General features: G+C 44.4%; 1 protein-coding gene across 1 annotated transcript; it reads right to left on the bottom strand.

The window, feature by feature from the left end:
* Nucleotides 1–226: 226 nt before the first annotated feature.
* Nucleotides 227–22,176, bottom strand: SPDYC (speedy/RINGO cell cycle regulator family member C). The gene is made up of 7 exons (XM_040408906.1): nucleotides 22,145–22,176; nucleotides 21,340–21,583; nucleotides 5,448–5,506; nucleotides 4,723–4,808; nucleotides 1,263–1,434; nucleotides 897–1,191; nucleotides 227–288 (listed from the first exon to the last, which is right to left on the bottom strand). The coding sequence occupies exons 2-7, from the start codon at nucleotides 21,545–21,547 to the stop codon at nucleotides 227–229; spliced, it is 882 nt and encodes a 293-aa protein (XP_040264840.1). The 5' UTR covers nucleotides 21,548–21,583; nucleotides 22,145–22,176.
* Between the last annotated feature and the right edge of the window lie 1,258 nt (nucleotides 22,177–23,434).

Here is a 23,434-nt window from a genome sequence, read left to right as displayed (position 1 = left end):
TTTATTAGTGACCACCCTAGATTACATATATCATACATTGTATTTACATAGAGAATTGATAGCATAGCTTAATAAATTAGGTAGCTTTATACAGAGATCGTTACCAATTTACACCAATCCAACCAATACATGTCCCTTATGAGACTGATGAAAAACCATGTGATAAGTGCTTTCTGCCTCCGATATTACTTCTCAAGTGTACTTCATGAACAGTGCAGACAAGGTGTTAGAGATGCCAGTCCAACGCTGCTCCCCCGGGCTCTAGTCCAACCAATGGTTCCTGAAAGACTGAAACAGGAGTTGTTGACTGTTCAAATATTCATATTTAGGGGTGAGGGGGGTTCTATGCTAATCTTTTAAGGTCTCTTCTTCCTCCGCCTTGGACACTCGCAGGCCAGCAGTCGAGCAAACCAAGTCGGACTTTATTCCCCACCTTGAGTAACATGCTCAGCGGCCTCGGCCGTTATCAGATTCCAATGTCAGAGGGCGGAGACGAATATGGGAGCGAGGAGGAGTCCGGGGCGGCAATTGTACTGCTATGCACAATGCAGGGGCGGGCAGACGTAGATTTAGAAATGGTTGGCACACATGTGACTGCTCCCATGAAGTCACAAAATACCATGGTTATTAGGAAACCGCGATATTGACATATTGCTGTTTCTTAAAACTCTGGTATATCACGCAACCCTAGTCTGACATTGGTTATGGGTGTGAATGAAGGAAATCTGGGTTTATTCAAACATGAATACCAGGTATTTTATACTACAAACTATCACATTGCAGAAATGGTTACACAGATTATCTACTTTTAAGGCACATGGAGGAATGGCCAGTCTTACAAACATGACGAGAGAACTTTGCATCTACAAATCTGAATGTTAGAACATAAAACTTACTGTGAAGGTCATACGTGGACTCTGGGTCTAGTAACAGTTCTGAAGACAACACAAGGTCTTGGGGCCACTGTCCATTAGAAAAATTCAGCTCTTGCTCTGGTGAGGAGCTGCCGTCTGTCCCCATTTCAGATTCACTGCTGCAGGTCCTGCAGCAAAGTGCACAGCTGGCAGGGGTGAAGCCTGGCCCACGTGGAAACAGATCATCCTCGTTCCTTAGGTAACTTCTTAGCGCCCCACTATGGTGCATTGGACGGTCTCGGAACCAGGCCCAGTGAGTGGGATCCTTAGACATCACCTAAATATAAAATACATATCAAGTACATAAATTAGGTGCACACCTTAAAATTCCTACACTCCAGGATTTACCTCATCGCAGAGTCTCCGACTCACAACTGCTCTGTAGTTCATCTTTGCCCAAAACCTGTCCCGTAGCTGCAGAAACTGAGGATACAACTCCCTCCAAGAGTCCCCCAAGGCCCATGGGAATATTTCATATTTATAATCCTCCTCATCCTCTTCCATGTCATTAGCCAAGTAACTAGAAAACAAAGCAAATCCACTGAAACACGAGCAGGGATGACTCTGGCCTGGAATTTAGTTCCTCGTCTTTACTAGATGTGCCCTAGAGGCCGGTATGAAAACTGGTCACTGGTGTGCACAAAGTCAAGAGGTTACAGCCATCAAAAGCACATGAAACTCCATGTCTTCGGAAAGGAGAAGGTCTACCAGTCCCTTCTACACCGGTTGAGCAGTTACATCTATACATCCACTATTTCATTAATCACAGTTCTGAACACAATTAGAAACTAGGTCGTTCCATCTGTTAATATGTTGGTGTAACAACCCTATCTGACCAATTTCTGTCCAGACAGTGTGCAAATGGCCATCTGACCAATGATGGTCAGAAAATCTGTCAGAAGATCTGTTGGTGTAATACAGCCCTTAGGCCCAATGTACAACCCCTTCTTGGATAAAGTATATTCTCAAAAATAGATGGGTCATTGTGCCAAAGTGAGCATTACCATGGCTTTGTAATGCAGTTTTTTGGTCAAGCACTTGTGTAATCTGATCCATACATCACAAGTTAGGCTACTTTCACTCACGTTTTGTGCAGAACCGTCATGGATGGATCCGTTCAGATAATACAACCGTCTGCATCTGTTCAGAACAGATCGTTTGTATTATCTTCAACATAGCTAAGAAGGATCTGTCTTGAAAACCATTGAAAGTCAATGGAGTACGGATCAGTTTTCTAATGTGCCAGTGAAAACGGATCTGTCTCCATTGACTTACATGGTGTGTCAGGACAGATCTGTTTGGCTCAGTTTTGTCAGATGCAAGCAGCGTTGGTGTCCGCCTCCAGAGCGAAATGGAGACAGAACGGAGCCAAACTGGTGCATTCTGAGCGGATCCTTTTCCATTCAGAATGCATTAGGGCAAAACTGATCTGTTTTGGACCGCCTGTAAGAGCCCTGAACGAATCTCAAACAGAAAGCCAAAACGCCAGTGTGAAAGTAACCCTACATATAGTACATACAGAAAATCTGCAGTGCTTTACAGTACCAGCCACAGATGAGATTTTCAGAATATCTACACTGCAGAAATCAGTGTGCAAGATAACCTACCTGCAGAGTGAATTTTCACATCCATGGCATGTCATTTATATCACTGATCCAGAGCAGATTTCATGCAGAAAGTCCCCATTGACTTAAATTTCATTTTCTGCCTGAAATCTGTGGGACTAGTGGCAGATTTAGAGCATGGAAATTGCCTTGTGGGGCACTTTTATATTCTCCCGAGTTCACCTTTTGTCTGCAAGTCAAACCCCCTGGCAAATCCACCTCTACAATTCTTAAGGAAGTGCTGCAGAGAAGTTTTAGGATGGGCTTTTGGGCACGAGCGTTTTAGAAGCTGCAGTTATAAACTGAAACTCCATAGAAAATACAAAAATGTAGGACACTGGCTTTTTTTGCTATATTTTTAAAGAGCCATAAAATGCATGTGGCACGGAATACAAGTTAAAAGAAATTAATCACCAGTCCGCAACAATGCTGTGCTGCAGGTCCGAAAAGTGTTGTGGGGTCAGTCACGCTTTAAACAGGTATGAATATAGAGTTCGGACCGCACATATCATCAAGGCCAGTATGCAAACAATTTTTCCTTCTTCCTTCTCCCTTTTGAAAGAGAACCGAGGGCTGCAAATATCCTATATATGGATATCCTGCAACTGATAAAAGTTAAGATAGTGCAAGTCCGTACGGTTAGTTAACCTGCACTGCACAGATTATACTTACACAGCGCTATGTCAACCAAGGCGTGTATATGATACCCTCTGTAGCTAGTTTTTGTTCTGATGGAGATCCACGTTCCCGTGCAATCACGCAGGATCTACCCACGGACTTAGTTCAGATATACTCCAGGTGAATCTACTGTTTTTTTCTTAGATTTCTTTTCCTAGAGGTTTCTGTGAATACAAGTGGCTTCTGCAATAGTGAAGCTCCGATGATGTTTGGTTAAAAAAAACTTGCACATACTCAAACATGCTCTTTAAAATTGGCATTTAAAATCCCAGCGTCTTGGGCAGAAGTTTAAGACGCTGGGATTTTAAATGCCAATTTTAAAGAGCATGTTTGTGAGTATGTGCAAATAAAATTTTTACGTCGGGTATCATATACACGCCTTGGTTGACATAGCGCTGTGTAAGTATAATCTGTGCAGTGCAGGTTAACTAACCGTACAGACTTACACTATCTTAACTTTTATCAGTTGCAGGATATCCATATATAGGATATTTGCAGCCCTCGGTTCTCTTTCAAAAGGGAGGAAGGAAAAATTGTTTGCATACTGGCCTTGATATGCGCGGTCTGAACTCTATATTCATAACGGAATACAAGTTGTTTCTATGACATCTAGCAAACAAAAACTGCGAGGGCAGAGCCATGTAGGAGCCTCTTGGGGGGGGGGGGGGGGGGGGTCGGGGGTGACATTTTACAGATTAAAAAACAGAAGTACAAAAGTACAAGTCAGTTTGCGTGTGGATAACCTTTTCAAAAATGCATCCATTTCACTGCTGCAATCAATCCTGCACACAATTCCCCGGATGTATGACATGCGGCTGCACCCCTATAGATGTGCTGAACATTTGAAAGCCCACAGGAATCTGTTATATGCATAACTAATTAGCTGTAGACTCCTCAGTCATGTTGGAACATGGCCCAACAACGCAAGCAAGGCTCTTCTCAGTTATAGGAGGGTCTGACATAGGGTTGGGTGAGAAAAATACCACCACAACATTAAGAAAATGTATCGATGATATACATCACGATAAAGACAAATAAACTGTATGGGGCAGCCACAAGGAGACCTTATACTCCTGGTTCTATGCGATTCCAATGTCAGAGGGCAGAGACTTGACTATGGGAGTGAGGAGGAGTCCGGGGCGGCCGCTGCGGGAGGTAATTGTACTGGTATGCACAATGCAGGGGCGCGAGCAGACGTAGATTTAGAAGTTGTCGGCTCGGCGCACATGTGATGTCACAAAATACAATGGTTATTAGGAACTCGCAATATCGCTGTTTCTTAAAACCCTGGTATATTGCTTAACCCTAGTCTTGTTATGGTGTGAATGAGGGAAATCGGGGTTCAGACATGAATACCAGGTATTTTATACTACAAAGTATCACATTGCAGAAATGGTTACACAGATCATCTATTAAGGCACATGGGCTGAGAATTTACAGAACGAGTCCTGTAGGTTTGTAGACTAAGACGTTACTGAATGATGAATGGAGACCAGACAAAAACTAATGAGCACCTCATAACTTACAGAGCAACAAAGAAGTTCATGGTGGAGTATTCATTGGCGTAGATGCCTGCACGTTTGAAGTACACCAAGACCATTGCAAGAAGATACTGCGGATTACAAAAATCTGAGCTTTAGTTTGATGTTTTGAAGCAGAACTAGCACCAAATTATGTAAGTAAATCTACAAGACTTACCTGACATACTCAAACTTAGATACAAGAGCCAAGACCGAACCAAATCTGAGAAAATCTGAGCAAGTGTCCTAAAAATATACAGCTAGAGGTGATAAAGGCTGCGCTTCATTGGCCATGGTCAGACAGGCACTCCACATGGAAGCAGGACTTGCCCGTCCTGGACTGTTCTTGTAACGGGTGCTTATAGAGCAGTTTTCCTGCCCGACATCTAATGATTTGTACTCACATAATGCCGCCAGTACAATACATAAGAGCTGATGTCACATAGGGACAGAATTATAATTTGTCGTGAGGTCCCATTACAAGAGCAGAGTCCAGGACAGGAGTCACGCTCCCACACGGGTTTCCTTCAGTCAACTTGCTAGTCTGTAACGGAACTTCCAGTTCAGCTTTAATACGTTTATGTGAGCGGGGCCACCACCATAATAAAGTTACCACTGGAAAACAGAAGCCAACCACAATACAAGTGCACCAAGCGTGCTGCCAGCCACTGAGACAGAGCGACTATTGACGAGTGTCGCAGTAGGACAGCATTACAGCACCCGGTACTTACCTTGTCTGAGATTCTTAAACAGGCATCCATAGACAGGAATTGTTGAATCAGTTCATTTTCTGCAAAAAAAAAAAAAAAAGTTTGTATTTAACAGATTTAGTGCTGGGTGATATGGCCTTAAATCAAAAAGGGATGACCCAATAAAAATTAGCTACATAAGCCAAGAACACCAAGTTACACTTTTACGTAAGGGGAATTACATACACATCAATTCCTTTTGTGCAGCTTGATATTTAGCCATGAACAGCATGCAGATCCCACTAACAGGGCCACATTATGAACAAGATGCCTTACCCTCAACTTGGACCCCCCTCCATGAAATGGATGGAGGGCAGAATAGAAAAGCACATCACTGGTCCATTCATTAGCTCCACACATTCAAGTACAGCTGTCCCAGCGGTAAGACTCCCAATCGGTTATCTCCCATCCTGTGCATAGGGGATAACCTAACTGGGATACATCTAACAAATGTGAGGACTGGTCAATGTTGCAGCCCTACAAATTTGCTCCATAGAGGCTGAAGACCCCTCCCTGCCCATGAGGTTGATGCTGCTCTAGTTGAGCTCTCAGTCTAGCAGTTCTTCTCCCCCCCCCCCCATGGTTTTTATAGGATTCACATATGGGCGACTTTCTCCACCTGGCAATAGAAGATTTTGAAGCCTCCATCCCTTTCCAGGTTTCCTTGAAATCAAATGGTCAAATGTCAAAACCACACTATCCTACCCAATAGTTAAAAAGGCCCTTTAAACGAAAATGCCTAAATTTCTTTTACCCTCCTGGCTGAGGAGATTGCAACAAGAATTTTTTTAAAAAAAAGGTTAAATATTTATCCCAATTTCTTCTAATGGTTCAACAGGTAAGTCTGATAAAAACGAGATTTCAATTCCAAGTAGGAACAAACCTAATCGTGGATCTAAGCTGCCCTGATCATTTCAAGAACCTCATCCATGAATGTTCTGCTAATTTTTCCATTTAAAAAAAAAAAAAAAAACACTTGAACCACCCTGATTGTACTAGTGTACTAGGCTTAAGACACTTATTGAAACCTTGCTGCAATGCTTCAAGGTTAGCTGTCATATGCCTACGATTCTAAGAGATACCTCCTCCAAATTGATAACTTTTGCATGTTACCACCTTTCAACTAGCTATCATGGTGTCAATTATTTTATCTGACAACGCTTTTGTATGGAGTATCATTTAAGATCCACACCATCAGATGTCATGTATTCTATTTTTAGGATAACAAACTGGACCCCGACTCCAAGATTCTTCCATTGCAGCCAAAAGGAGGAGATACCAGGTCTTTCTGGGTCTGTTTGGGGCTTCACCTCAACTTCCTGAATTTCTCAGAGCCCTTGGAACTGGGGGAAGAGGGGGAAGGCACATCCAGTTGGAGTTCCCAGGGTATAGACAACGCATCCATCCCTGAACTAAACTTGTCCTTTGAATCAAGAGAGAAGTACTTGGGAAGCTTTGCATTCTTCGGACATGCAAATTCAAAAATGGGGGGCTTCCACAAGTGGACTTAAAATATCAAATGCTTTAATGTGTTTAATATATTAAATATTGATTTAAAACACTAGGAAAAAGTTGTTTCTGGTTATAGTTCCTAGAGATGGGTCACTGATCCAGGGAGTTATTCGGATTGCCCGATTAGAGACAGAAAGGAATTTTTTTTTGCCTTCCTCTGGATCAACCTGCAAGATAACAGGCTGAACTGGATGGACAGATGTCTTTTTCAGCCTTATAAAACTAGGTTACCATGTTTCTCCTTGATGGTTTATACAAGAAACCACAGTCCTGTTGTCAGAACAAATCTGAACATTTTGATGTCTTTGGTTTGTGAAGTCTTAAAATTCTTTGCCCTAAACATCTCTCGACTCATCTATCCCCCCAAAACAGAACTTTTATAACATTACAAAAACTACAGTTTTCAATCTACACAAGTGATTCCCAACCACTGGGTTGTGGATCATTGGATACCAGGGCCACTGGAGTTACAGTGGAGACAGGCACTAGATTGCAGTTGACAGGGAGAATCTGGAGATCCGACTGTACTGGAGAGGAGGGAAGCTGCTGTGTGGATTGTAGGAAACAGAACTTGTGCAGCTCCACACAGCAACTGCCATTGCCTTCTTCCTGTCCAGCTTTGCCTAGCCTGTTCATACCTCACATAGCTCCAGGCTGGGGACATGAAGCTGATGGTTGATTTTGAGGAGTGCACGAAGGACTTAAACGTATGAACAGAAGTTGCCTAAAAGAGGGCATCACTGTGCAGAAAACTCTAAAACTGGCTGAAAAGTAGCCCGTGGTCACATTGTGAAAGTCTTCTGCTGGCTCCAGTACTAAGTGACCAGGCAGCTGACTGTACAGTGCAGGGTCTCTGCAGGAGAGCAAATATTTGGCTATGCACAGTTGATCAAACAGGCAAATACCTGGTCCAGGGATCTGCTGTGATGTAGCCAGTGGTAGAAGTTGTCCGAGTAAGGGCTCCTTAAGACAAGTGTTTCCAGTGCGGAAGTCATGCTTCGTGTGAGTGCGATTCCCTGTTCTGGACACTGCATTATAATGCCGAGTGTCTCTGCATTACTCTTACTGTATTATACTAACAGCATTATGTCAGTATGCAGTAAAATCATACAGTGACAGCATTACAATTCAGTATAATGGCATACACTCCTGAGAAACCAGTAGTGTCCATAACAGAAAATCACTCACACATGGAGTGCGATTTCCACACAGGATACGCTTGTCTGAAGTCCTAACAATTGGGTTTCCTTCAGTGTGGCAAGAAAATAGTTTTTCTGAATTTTATAGACTGAAAATTATACAATTTTCCACAATTTCCAGGGCTGTTTCAGTGCACAATGTTTGTTACCAGAGACATTCAGCCCCTAAAATGTCATGCAGTTTCTACTGGGTACGGCATAATTCCACATGTGGCAGAGCTCCAGATGGCGACCAAAATGGTTGCCAATGTGACTTAGAATTTACAAATGGCGACAAGACTTTAGTCTTGTCGCCATTTGAGACTAGACCCGCCGCAGCTCTGCAGTTGAATACAGCGGCGGGCACAGGAGATGATCGTTCTGTCCCGCCGGCGATGTACTTCTCAGCAGCGCAGTGGAGGAGTCTCTCCCCCCCTGTGCTGCCGCCGCCAATAAGAAGAGACAGGAGGAGGAGGGGCTGCAGCCCCTGCGCCACCAATGTTTTATAGTGGGGGGGGGCGCACGCACTGCGCCACTAATGAAGATAACTGACCTGTTAATACAAATATAGGAGGTGGGTGCCGGAATCAAATAGCTGGCACCTGACCTCTATGACACGGATCTGCGATCAGCGCAGTTAAGCCCTCGGGTACCACACCTGAGGGGTTAACTGCCGCTGATCGCAGATCCGTGTCATAGAGGTCGGGTGCCGGCTATTTGATTCCGGCACCCACCTCCTATATTTGTATTAACAGGTCAGTTATCTCATTAGTGCACCCCCCCCACTATAATAAACATTGGTGGCGCAGTGCCAATGAGGGTTAAAAAATAATAAAATTATTAACTCACCTCCTCCAATTGAGCATGTAGCTGCCGATCTCCTGTTCTTTCAGGACCTGTCAAAGGACATGTGGTGAAGTCACTGAGCTCATCACATGGTCCATTACCACGGTGATGGATCATGTGATGTACCATGTGAAGAGCACAGTGATGTCACCAGAGGTCCTTTGACAGGTCCTGAAGAAAACAGGATACCGGCAGCTACGCGATCAATTGGAGGAGGTGGAGTTCATTTTTATATTTTTTTTACCCCTCAATTGACCTACTAAGCATTCTGTATTAAAGAATGCTATTTTCCCTTAAAACCATGTTATAAGGGAAAATAACAGTGAATAGACTTTCATCCTAGCAACCATGCGTGAAAATCGCACCGCAATCCACACTTGCTTGCGATTTCATGCAGCCCCATTAACTTCTATGAGGGGCTGCGTTGGGTGAGATTCTGCGCGGGGTGCAATGCGTGAGGTGAACGCATTGCATCCGGACCCATTCACTTCTATGGGGCTGTGCACATGAGCAGTGATTTTCATGCAACGCAGCCCCCATAGAAGTTAATGGGGCTGCATGAAAATCGCAAGCAAGTGTGGATGCGGTGCGATTTTCACGCATGGTTGCTAGGATGAAAGTCTATTCACTGTTATTTAGGGGGCTTAAGGGTGAATAGGACAAAGGTTCCAGCCCCTTAGGGGTCTAATAAGAAGAAAAAAAAAAACAAAAAAAAAAAAAACCACAGGCTACTTTCACACTTGCGGCAGTGTGATCCGGCAAGCAATTCCGTCGTCGGAACTGCCTGCCGGATCCGCCGATCTGGATGTGACAAAGCATTTGTGAGACGCATCCGGATCCATCTCACAAATGAATTGCTTGTCATGCGGACAGACTGATCCGTCTTGTATCTTTTTACACATGCGCATCCGCAGACCGGATCCGGCATTCCGGTATTTTGAATGACGGATCCGGCACTAATACATTCCTATGGGGGAAAAATGACGGATCCGGCAAGTCTCAGTGTTTTTTTTTCGCCGGAGATAAAACCGCAGCATGCTACGGTTTTATCTTTTGCCTGATCAGTCAAAAAGACTGAACTGAAGACATCCTGAACGGATTACTCTCCATTCAGAATGCAGGGGGATAAAACTGATCAGTTTATTTTCGGTATAAAGCCCCTGTGACAGAACTCTAATGCCGGAAAAGAAAAAACGCTAGTGTGAAAGTACCCTAAAATATTAAGTTTAAAATCCCCCCCTTTCCAAATTTTACATATAAAATATATAAAACAATAAATAAACATATTACATAGCGCTGCGTCCAAAAAGTCCAAACTATTAAATAAAATAAAAAATCTCCTATACGGTGAGCGCCGTAACAGAAATAAATAAAAACATGCGATTCGCCATTTTCTAGTCACCTTGTCACCCACCCCAAAAAATAGGATAGGACTGTTCTATTTTGGGCCGAACGTTTCATAAAATGTGAAATGCACACGGCTTTTTTTGGTGTTTTTTTTGCGCGGTATTGAGTATCGCAATACTTTATGGTGATGAAAGCGAAACAAAATTTTGGTATCGAAACAACCCTACGCCGATCTGATCGGTTTCGATTTGGCTCCTAAATTTTTCAGTTCAGGAGCCAATGGCTACTAGGTATTTCTTTTAGTCTGGAGCACTGTGTGGTCATCATCTCCTGTCTGAGCACATAGGAGGGCTCAGAAGGGAAACAGCATGCAACATTTGAGGCCTACTTTGGTAATTTTTACAACATTGTGAAACAATTAGCGGCTTAGAAGTGTTGAAATACTGTAGAACTCTGAAAGCGGATTTGTCACAAATTTATGAAACGTTTAAGTCAAATTACTTCAGAAGGTTTTGGGCAGACATTTAAAAGGCACACGTTGTATATAAAAATGTACCAACAGCAGGTCAATTTCTGCACGGAAACAATCCACTAACTGTAGATGGGATTTGTGCAATCTTATACACTTTTCTGGTACTGTACTACCCAGCAGTTATACTGCCACACTGTGCACTATGGGGATGGGCACTACAGGGGCATTTTATACTGCATAAATTATGGGGAAGGGGAGCACTATGTGGCATCTACTTGGGACACTATAGGAACATTTTATATTGCCACATTATGGGGAACTATACAGAAGTACTTTATACTGGTACAAATTATGGGGCACTATGGGGACATTGGCTCTACTGGGGTCACTAGTATGAGGGTTTTTTACTGCAACAATGAGGCATTTTGCACTGGCACACATGGGCATTTTTTGTACTGGCTAACATTACAAGTAGCCATTTTTCTACCGTCACATTACAAAGTTACTACTACCAGGGGCATTATGCCTTTTATTACAACTGGGGGACTAATGGGGAACATGAACCCTAGCATGGGCACTATTGGGAGCATTACTACATCTGGGGCACAGTGGGGACATTGTTACTGTTGGTGCACTATTACTACTAAGTGCACCGACAGTTACTATTAATGCGGCTTTGGGGAGCACCATTACTGTGGGGCGCACACTATCCGCTTAGAATAATTATTTTGGGGACATTACATTAGTGTCAGGGACACCATTTACTGGGTGCAGTTTTTTAGGGCACTGCCAATTACTGAAGGTAGCACCATCTGTGTGGTACTAGTATTTTCAGGGGGTTTATCCATTTCTGCAGTATAGTATTGGGGAGCACAGTGGGCTGTTGAGAAAGTGGGGAGAGGATGATGGAATGGTAGGAAACTAAGATGTCTGTCAAACTCTGCAGAGACAAGAGATGGCTTAAAGAAGAAACCATCAGTGGTCTGGTCTGAAAGGAGAATTTGAGGAAAGAACATCTACATCAAAGACGACTTCACTGGATGTACGAGGCCCTGTATGAGGGTACTTTCACATCTGTGTAGGCGATTCCAGCAGGCTGTTCCAGATCAGCAGAGACCAGTCTGCTTGAATCCACTGGATTCAGCACTGCTGGATGCAGATGGAGTGCCCGTTGGCCCTATTAACTATAGAGATGCCACAATCTGGCAAAAATGCAGAGAATCAGAAGGACAAACCACTGCATCTGCAGTTTGTGTCCAGCGGATTCCTAGCATTCTCTGCCGGATCAGGGGGCCGGATCGTAGTGCCACAGGGATGAAAGCAGCCTTACCCTGTATGATTTGTAATGTTAGGAGAGAACCGTTAAGTTTGATAATTTGGCATGCACAGGGGCCCTTTGCTGTCTGCTCCTTACACTGTAGTTAAAAAAAAAATTTTTAAAAAAATTGTAGCCTCCTAAAGTACAAGTACCGGTATATATATATATATATTTTTTTGGGGGGGGGGAAGCAAGGAACAACGACCTTTTCAGAAATTGTTACTAGTTAAGTTAGAAATGATTTGTCAAATCCTGAATCTCGCTCACCCTGTGTGCTTACATTACTGTCACGCTAGCGGCATGGACCTCTGGCAGGCTGTTCTGTCAGGTGAACAGCCTGTCTGATCCATCCAGCCGCTAGTGACCGTGTGCCCCTGGACTGCCACTCCATCCCCATTGACTATAATGGGGGCGGAGGCACGGCGAGAGGCTGCCGGAATAAAACGAAGACATATCCGACATTTATTCCTGCAGCCTCTCGCCGTGCCTCCGCCCCCATTATAGTCAATGGGGACGGAGCAGCAGTCCGGGGGCACACTGTCACTAGCGGCAGGACAGATCCGACAGGCTGTTCATCAGACGGAACAGCCTGACGGAGATCCGTGCCGCTAGTGTGAAACAGTGACCAGAAAAACTGCCTTAAAGAGGACCTTTCACCGATCCTGACATTGTGAACTAAGTATCATGACATATATAGTGGCGCCCAGGGATCTCACTGCACTTACTATTATCCCTGGGCGCCGCTCCGTTCTCCCGTTATGTCCTCCGGTATGTTGGGTCACTTGGTTATAGTAGGCGGAGTCTGCCCTTGTTCTGCTGGGCGTCTCCTTCTCCTAGGCTGTAGCACTGGCCAATCGCATCGCAGAGCTTACAGCCTGGGAGAAAAAACCTCCCAGGCTGTGAGCTCTGCGCTTGGCCAGCGCTATGGCCTAGGAGAAGGAGACGCCCAGCAGAACAAGGGCAGACTCCGCCTACTATAACCAAGTCCACTAAGACTCCGCCTACTATAACCAAGTCCACTAAGACTCCGCCTACTATAACCAAGTCCCCGAACATACCAGAGTATATAACAGGAGAACGGAGCGGCGCCCAGTAAGTGCAGTGAGATCCCTGGGCGCCACTGTATATGTCATGATACTTAGTTCACAATGTCAGGATCAGTGAAAGGTCCTCTTTAACCACCTCCCGACCGCCTAACGCAGGGATGTGTCCTGCGGGCGGCCGGGTTATTCCTCCTCGATGCATCTATGCGTCATCTCGCGAGATTTCCTGTGAACACGTGCTCACAGGAGCGCGCGGTAAACAAGTTGATCTATAGCCTGCCAGCGGCAATCATACATCAGAAAGGTATATTAGACACTGTTTTGTTAACAGCGTCTGATATACCTGCTACCTGGTCCTCTCGTGGTCCCTTTTGCTTGGATCGACCACCAGAGGACACAGGCATTTTGCGGATACGCACATTGCCAGAACTATATAGAAAATGCATTTTCTTGTCCGCAATTGCGGACAAGAATAGGACAAGTTTCTATATTTTTTGCGGAACGGAAGTGCGGACCCGGAAGTGCAGATCTGCAATTCCGGATCCGAACGGGACAAAGTCTGTCCCCATAGAAATGAATGGGTCCGCAATTACGTTCTGCAAAATGCGGAACAGAATTGCGAACGTGTGAATGGGGCCTAAGGGTCCCTTATCACCGCCAGTTAGTTAGCCACTTGCTAGGTAGTTAGCGCCCACCGCACCGCAGTCACCGATTAGCGTCATCGCTGTCGCTAATCAGCACTAGTACTATATAGTATCTGTAAGTGATCAAGACTGATCGCAATCAGATCTATATCATTACATTAGGGTCACCTTAGGCTCTACAAAAAACGCAGTGTTCGCCCGATCAGGCCTGATCTTGTGCGCACACTTGCGTTCAGTCCGCCCCACTGCAGTAAAAGAAATGTTTTTTCTGATCACTGCAAAAATATCGTAAAATCGCTGCGGCGCTATAAAGATCACTTTTGAGCTTTTTGGATTTTAATTAGCGACCGCAGCTTTTTTTTTTGCACTTTTTTGGCAGAGATTTTTTCATCCACATTGATCGAAGCGAATGAAGAAATCTGTGCCGTTCATCTTTCCTTATAGCCCAGAGGCTGAACGAAAAAAAAAAAAAAAAAAAAATCTCATTACCCATATGCTCAATATAAGGCCTCATGCACACGACCGTGCTTTTTTGCGGTCCGCAAAAAAACAGAAGGCGCCCGTGTTGACTTCTGCAATTTGCGGAACGGAACGGGAGCCGGCAATATAAATACCTATTCTTGTCCGCAAGCGCAGACAATAGGACATGTTATATTTTTTAGCGGAGCCACGGAGTGCTGTCCGCATCTTTTGCGGCCCCATTGAAATGAATGGGTCCCGCATCCGAGCCGCCAAAACGGCAGCTCGGATGCAGACCCAAACACGGTCGTGTGCATGAGCCTAAGGAGAATAGCAGAAACTCCTAATGCTGGCCATACATGTAATGATTGCGGAGACCCTCAAATGCCAGGGCAGTACAACACCCCACAAATGACCCATTTTGGAAAGAAGACACCCCAAGGTATTCGCTGAGGGGCATATTGAGTCCATGAAAGATTGAACTTTGTCACAAGTTAGCAGAAAGGGAGACAGAAAAAAAATATATATAATAATTTCCACTAACTTGTGCCCAAAAAAATAAAAAAAATTCTATAAACTCGCCATGCCCCTCAAGGAATACATTGGGTTGTCTTCTTTCTAAAATGGGGTCACTTGTGGGGTATTTATACTGCCCTGGCATTTTAGGGGCCCTAAAGCGTGAGAAGAAGTCTGGAAGCCAAATGCCTAAAAATGCCCTCCTAAAAAGGTACTCGTTGGGCTTTCAGCCCCTTTGCGCACCTAGGCTGCAGAAAAGTGTCACATGTGGTATCGCCGTACTCGGGAGAAGTAGGGCAATGTGTTTTGGGGTGTATTTTTACATATACCCATCCTGTGTGTGAGAAATCTCTGTAAAATGACAACTTTGTATTAAAATAGAAAAAAAAAAAAAAAAAGGGAAAAGTTGTCTTTTACAGAGATATTTATCTCACCCAGCATGGGTATATGTAACAATACACCCCACATGTGTGACAAATTTTATGCAGCCTAGGTGGGTAAAGGGGCCCAAATTCCAATGAGAATCTTTACGATTTTTACAGGGCATTTTTTACGCATTTGGATTCCAAACTACTTCGCACGCTTTAGGGCCCCTAAAATGCAAGGGCAGTATAAATACCCCACAAGTGACCCCATTTTGGAAAGAAAACACCAAGGTATTTCGTGAGGGGCATGGAGAGTCCATTTTTTGGGTCACAAGTTAGTGGAATATGAGACTTGTAAGAGAAAGAAAAAAATAAAAATCATTCTGCTAACTTGTGGCAATTTTCTTTTAATCATACATGAACTCAACATGCCCTTCTGTGAATACTTTGGGGTGTCTTCTTTCTAAAATGGGGTCACTTGTGGGGTATTTTATACTATCCTGGCATTCTAGCATCTCAAGAAACATGACAGGTGTTCAGAAAGTCAGAGCTGCTTCAAAATGCGGAAATTCACATTTTTGTACCATAGTTTGTAAATGCTATAACTTTTGCGCAAACCAATAAATATACACTTATTGAATTTTTTTTTATCAAAGACATGTAGCACAATAAATTCTGACACAAACTTGTACAGAAATATTTGAACAATTTAACCAGAGGAAGTTAAAAATACACTGAGAAAGTTGCGGCCTATTTTGATTAATATCGGAAAAACGAAAAATCTTAGCAGCAATCAAATACCACCAAAAGAAAGCTGTATTTGTGAGAAGAAAAGGAGGTAAAAGTCATTTGCGTGGTAAGTTGTATGACCGAGCAATAAACCGTGAAAGTAGTGTAGTGCAGAATTGTAAAAAGTGGTCTGGTCAATAGGGGAGCTGAGGTGGTTAAGGGTTAGGAATCTAAGAAAAACTTTTGCCAAGGGTTAAAATGGTGGCCTCGTGAGACCAGACAAAACTAAGTTTAGATCTCAAAGTTATAAAAGGTTATCAATTTATCAAAAACTAAGCTGAAGGCGGAAATATGAACTCTTACGGTATTTGGCCAAAGACCATTCATGAATCCTGTGTGGAGGAACTGAATGGAAAAACTTCCGTAGACAGATGGGAATCTTATCATGAATGGCATTTCTTCCACATTGAAGAAATCTGACATTCCCTTCTATTGGCTACCATTGTATTAGTCGCAGACTCTGAAAGGCCTTTGGATATTAAAGTCAGTGCCTTTCCTTTTTTCCACTTGGGGATGAGAAACTGGTCAACGTTAGGAGATCTGCCTGCCAGGGAAGAAGCCATGGACTCCGAACCAAAAGCAGCTTCAGGAGGGGAGACCAGGCTTTCTTCAGCCATAGAGGAGCTAGAATATAATGAAAAAAATAAAATAAAAAGGAAAAAAAGTGACAGTTACACTTTAAAGGGGTTGACCACTTTCTGGCTTCTTTTGACCAACGGGCAAGATGCCTATTGCACCAATCTGGCCTTTGGTTGATTGTGCCATTTGGTATATTTCAAAAGCAATGCCCCTTGTTAAGCAAATCTCTGCGCTGTCTACAAAGGGGTCCCCGTCCATAAGATGGCTGCTGACAGTCATGTGACCAGGCAAAGAACTTGAGACCCATCACTCAGCCTTCCCCACTCAAATACACTGCTCCTGCCATTAGGGATCGACCAATATTGATTTTTTAGGGCCGATACTGATAATTTATACCGATTTCTGTGAAATTTCATTTTTGAAAAAAAAAAAAAAACACTACACAAATCTGCTGAAAATGAATATTTTATTGTTAGTGTAGGGAGGGGAGAGGGGACCCTGTGGCCACTGCCACCAATGATTAAAACTGGGGGGGGGCGCACTGCGCCACCAATGTTTTTAATACGGGGGTGGGGAGCGCACTGCGCCACGAATTATTAATACTTGGGGGCACACTGCGCCACCAATGAACATAAATCTCTCATTTACTCATATACAGGAGGCGGGAGCTGGCTGCGATCCGCGGCACCTGAGGGGTTAACTACCGCGATGGCAGCTACCGCTCATAGAGTTCGGGAGCCGGCTATGTGATTCTGCAGCCAGCTCCTGCCTCCTGTTCAAATTTAAAATGAATGAGTAAGGTAATATCATTGGTGGCGCAGTGGCCAAAGCCCCTCCCCCCTCCCCTACCCATCTGTCTCTTCATTGGCGACAGCAGCAGCACAGGGGGAGGGAGACACTGCTTCCTTCTCCCCTGTGCTGCTGAGGGAACACGGAGAGCGCTGACAGCAGCGCGATCTGTGTTCCCCATACGCTATCGGAATATCGGCAAATAGATGCCGATACCGGTCAAATCCTGAATATCGGCCGATCGTTCAGTAAAACCGATAATCGGTCAATCCCTACCTGCCATACACCTGTTCTGTTGGGAGTTTAGTGCAGGCGCAGTGTGTTCAATGGCAAGACATCACATGGAGGTGATCTGCCTGGTCACATAAACCCTCCAGCAGCAGCCATTTTATGGACCAGCACAGAGGACCTTGGCCAACAAGGGGGGCATACCTAATGAAACATAGAAAATGGTGCAGAAAAATCAAAGTCTATATTAGTAAGCGTCATAATCATCTCACAAACAGTGGCCAACCCCTTTAAAGAGGACCCTCAGTTTTTTTTTATTGTAGATAAATAGCTTTACTTGCGGGGTACTTACGCTGGCAGGAGAGAGATAAACAAAAAAAAAAAAAAAGGGTGGCAGCATCAGCAGGGGTACCCCACAAGTAAAGGTATTCATCTACAATAAAAAAAAAAACCTGTGAATGGTTCTCTTTAACCACCTCCGGACCGCCTAACGCAGGATCGCGTTCCGGAGGTGGCAGCCTGCGCAGAGTCACGCATATATGCGTCATCTCGCGATGGCCGAGATTTCCTGTGAACGCGCAGCACACAGGAACGGAAGGTAAGAGAGTTGATTCTCCAGCCTGCCAGCGGCGATCGTTCACTGGCAGGCTGGAGATGTGTTTTTTTTAACCCCTAACAGGTATATTAGACGCTGTTCTGTTTTGATAAACAGCGTCTAATATACCTGCTACCTGGTCCTCTGGTGGTCCCCTTTGTTTGGATCGACCACCAGAGGACACAGGTAGCTCAGTAAAGTCCCACCAAGCACCACTACACTACAACCCCCCCCCCCCCCCCCGGTCACTTATTAACCCCTTATTAGCCCTTGATCACCCCATATAGACTCCCTGATCACCCCCCCTGTAATTGATCCACCCCTGTAAAGCTCCATTCAGATGTCCGCATGATTTTTACGGATGCACTGATAGATGGATCCGATCCGCAAAACGCATCCGGACGTCTGAATGAAGCCTTACAGGGGCATGATCAATGACTGTGGTGATCACCCCATATAGACTCCCTGATCACCCCCCTGTCATTGATCACCCCCCTGTAAGGCTCCATTCAGACATTTTTTTGGCCAAGTTAGCGGAATTATTTATTTTTTTTCTTACAAAGTCTCATATTCCACTAACTTGTGTCAAAAAATAAAATCTCACATGAACTCACCATACCCCTCACGGAAACAAATGCGTAAAATTTTTTAGACATTTATATTCCAGACTTCTTCTCACGCTTTAGGGCCCCTAGAATGCCAGGGCAGTATAAATACCCCACATGTGACCCCATTTCGGAAAGAAGACACCCCCAGGTATTCCGTGAGGGGCATATTGAGTCCATGAAAGATTGAAATTTTTGTCCAAGTTAGCGGAACGGGAGACTTTGTGAGAAAAAAAATTAAAAATATCAATTTCCGCTAACTTGTGCCAAAAAAATAAAAATTTCTATGAACTCGCCATGCCCCTCATTGAATACCTTGGGGTGTCTTCTTTCCAAAATGGGGTCACATGTGGGGTATTTATACTGCCCTGGCATTCTAGGGGCCCCAAAGCGTGAGAAGAAGTCTGGTATCCAAATATCTAAAAATGCCCTCTAAAAGGAATTTGGGCACCTTTGCGCATCTAGGCTGCAAAAAAGTGTCACACATCTAGTATCGCCGTACTCAGGAGAAGTTGGGGAATGTGTTTTGGGGTGTCATTTTACATATACCCATGCTGGGTGAGATAAATATCTTGGTCAAATGCCAACTTTGTATAAAAAAAAATGGGAAAAGTTGTCTTTTGCCAAGATATTTCTCTCACCCAGCAAGGGTATATGTAAAATGACACCCCAAAACACATTCCCCAACTTCTCCTGAATACGGCGATACCACATGTGTGACACTTTTTTGCAGCCTAGGTGGGCAAAGGGGCCCATATTCCAAAGAGCACCTTTAGGATTTCACAGGTCATTTACCTACTTACCACACATTAGGGCCCCTGGAAAATGCCAGGGCAGTATAACTACCCCACAAGTGACCCCATTTTGGAAAGACACCCCAAGGTATTCCGTGAGGGGCATGGCGAGTTCCTAGAATTTTAATTTTTTGTCACAAGTTAGTGGAAAATGCAGATTTTTTTTTTTTTTTCATACAAAGTCTCATATTCCACTAACTTGTGACAAAAAATAAAAACTTCCATGAACTCACTATGCCCATCAGCGAATACCTTGGGGTCTCTTCTTTCCAAAATGGGGTCACTTGTGGGGTAGTTATACTGCCCTGGCATTCTAGGGGCCCAAATGTGTGGTAAGGAGTTTGAAATCAAATTCTGTAAAAAATGACCTGTGAAATCCGAAAGGTGCTCTTTGGAATATGGGCCCCTTTGCCCACCTAGGCTGCAAAAAAGTGTCACACATCTGGTATTGCCGTACTCAGGAGAAGGTGGGGAATGTGTTTTGGGGTGTCATTTTACATATACCCATGCTGGGTGAGAGAAATATCTTGGCAAAAGACAACTTTTCCTATTTTTTTATACAAAGTTGGCATTTGACCAAGATATTTATCTCACCCAGCATGGGTATATGTAAAAAGACACCCCAAAACACATTCCCCACCTTCTCCTGAGTACGGAGATACCAGATGTGTGACACTTTTTTGCAGCCTAGGTGGGCAAAGGGGCCCATATTCCAAAGAGCACCTTTCGGATTTCACAGGTCATTTTTTACAGAATTTGATTTCAAACTCCTTACCACACATTTGGGCCCCTAGAATGCCAGGGCAGTATAACTACCCCACAAGTGACCCCATCTTGGAAAGAAGAGACCCCAAGGTATTTCGTGATGGGCATAGTGAGTTCATAGAAGTTTTTATTTTTTGTCACAAGTTAGTGGAATATGAGACTTTGTAAGAAAAAAAAAAAAATCATTTTCCGCTAACTTGTGACAAAAAAGAAAAAGTTCTATGAACTCACTATGCCCATCAGCGAATACCTTAGGGTGTGTACTTTCCGAAATGGGGTCATTTGTGGGGTGTTTGTACTGTCTAGCCATTGCAGAACCTCAGGAAACATGACAGGTGCTCAGAAAGTCAGAGCTGCTTCAAAAAGCGGAAATTCACATTTTTGTACCATAGTTTGTAAACGCTATAACTTTTACCCAAACCATTTTTTTTTACCCAAACATTTTTTTTTTATCAAAGACATGTAGAACAATAAATTTAGAGCAAAATTTATATATGGATGTAGTTTTTTTTGCAAAATTTGACAACTGAAAGTGAAAAATGTCATTTTTTTTGCAAAAAAAATCGTTAAATTTCGATTAATAACAAAAAAAGTAAAAATGTCAGCAGCAAAGAAATACCACCAAATGAAAGCTCTATTAGTGAGAAGAAAAGGAGGTAAAATTCATTTGGGTGGTAAGTTGCATGACCGAGCAATAAACGGTGAAAGTAGTGTAGGTCAGAAGTGTAAAAAGTGGCCTGGTCTTTCAGGGTGTTTAAGCACTGGGGGCTGAGGTGGTTAAAATAGGCATAAGTCAGATAAGGGTAGCAGATCTAATACGGTAAGGGCCCCTTTTTCAGATAAGTGGCCTCCAGGATAAACTTACATGCCCGGCCAATCCAAGCATGCATGTGTATAGCAGAGGCGGGGTACATGCGGCCAGCTTTAGAGCACTCTAAGATCTGCTCCCCACAGTGTACGTAATCCCATGTCTGCCTCCATTTTTAGGGCTCTCCACCAGCACTGAACCCAGTCCAGAGGCGGTTCTTACCTAGGAGCCTGTAGAAGGCCTGGCGCTCTTGAGGTTGGAGATGAAGCGCACTTGCCACCTTAGATCTGGTTACTGCAGCCTCTCTCTCAGGGATTCGCGTCTTGCGCGCTCCAACAACCCTGGCGTACTGCGGTCCCCTCACAATGCCTTGCTTCACCACGCTGCCGCCAGTTCCCGCGGCCCGGGGGGCAATCTGCATGTGCCTCATTGTGGGAGGGAAAGTGGGACGAGACTAAGGGTTGATCTGAAAAATAAGGTGATGGAGAAGTTCACAAACCCCACACAGAACAGCCGACACTATCCTAGCACTTCAGCTGTAGTCACTTTCTATGGAGGTGCCTCATGAAGGAACATCTAAGGGAGTATAGAAGGTGCAGGCCGAGACATGGCAGCTACATGACTGGACACTACATACAGCACCACACAGCTCAGCCCCTGCACCTAGCATACTGGAGGACCTTGCATGACCACCATCTCAGACAAGAACCACCAGTAGGTTTGTGTACAGGGCACCAATATGGTGGAGCTTACAGCTGTGAGTGACCACATCCTCCACACGCCGCTCACAGAACCCACAAGTCACCTGGCGGCTCACATTTATACTGCAGCAGCACGTGGGGGCGGGGCCTCCGCGTCCTAGCTTCCCGCCTACAGTCTTTGGGGTCACATGACAGGAGCCTCACAAACTATACCTCCCAGCGCGGGTCTAGAGCCCTGACCTACCGCACGTGACCACCGAGCAGAGTGCCCCCCCATCACTATGCCATACAATCTGAGGAACACACCGTGCAGCGCGCCCACTGACCTGAGCAGAGGCAGTAACCAGCTACAGGTGGCTATGTCACCCACCAGGCCTCCTGTGCGCAGGTTAGAATCCCGCCTCCTGCACGTGCCGCTGCTCTTATACCCCGCCCAATCCATCCCAGCACAGCTGGAGCGTGGGGGCGGGGCCTGCGGGGCTGATCGGCGGTCACCCGGAGGAGGGCTCCGGCTTCCTGCTTCTGTCAGGCTACGTTCACATTGAAAAAAAACCTGATGCAGAATCCATGTGGGGGGTTTTCCCCTAATTTTTTTTTATGAACTCTACAGTTTCAGTGAGAATCTTCATTCCTGCCCATTTTCAGTGGAATTCTGGATGCAGATTCCACGTCAACAATGGAGGGGACGCTTCTTTTTTCCACAGTGCAATGTATTTTCTTTCTGTGTCCGTTCCGTTTTTTAGTTTTTTTTGCAGACTGTATGCAAAACCATAAAGGTCCTCCGTGTGCATTTCATTTCCGTATGTCCGCATGTCCGTTCCGGAAAAAAATAGAACATGTCCTATTATTGTCTGCATTACGGACAAGGATAGGACTGTTCTATCAGGGGCCAGCTGTTCCGTTCCGCAAAATACAGAATGCACACGGACGTCATCCGTATTTTTTGTGCATCTGTTTTTTGTGGACCGCAAAATACTGAAAAAGCCATACGGTCGTGTGCAATAGGCCTAATTGTGCGCCTGTTTTTCTATCGTTAGCAAGTATCATTTTCTTCAGTTTATCATGTGATTCTATTTGTCTATTATGTCTGTTGCCGTTTTTTTTAGATTGGTTAACCCCTTAGTGACCACCCATGCACCTTTTTATGGTGGTCACTAAGGGGCCTTAGGCTGGACCGCCACCTTCTCACAATTTTTTACCGCTATTAAGGGTGGGTTCACACTAGCGTTAGGGATTCCATTATGGCTTTCCGTTATAACAGGGATATAACGGAAAATAACAGAATCCGTTCTTCTGCCTATAGACTTGTATTATGACGGAATGCAAAACGGAAGCCTTAAAAAGGCATTCTGTTTGCTTTCCGTCCTAATAGAAGTCTATGGGAATCAAAACGGATCCGTCTGGGTCCTGTTATGGAAGACGGAAAACAAAGTCCTGTCGAAAGGACTTTGTTTTCCGTCTTGCATAACGGGACCCAGACGGATCCGTTATGCTTTCCCATAGATTTCTATTAGGACGGAAAGCAAACAGAATGCCTTTTAAAGGCTTCCGTTTTGCATTCTGTCTGGGTATTCCGTTATTTTCCGTTATAACCATGTTATAACAGAAAGCCATAA

The sequence above is a fragment of the Bufo bufo genome, chromosome 10 (genome assembly GCF_905171765.1).
Source record: "Bufo bufo chromosome 10, aBufBuf1.1, whole genome shotgun sequence".
Taxonomy (NCBI): domain Eukaryota; kingdom Metazoa; phylum Chordata; class Amphibia; order Anura; family Bufonidae; genus Bufo; species Bufo bufo.
This window is presented reverse-complemented; position numbering and strand designations above follow the sequence as displayed.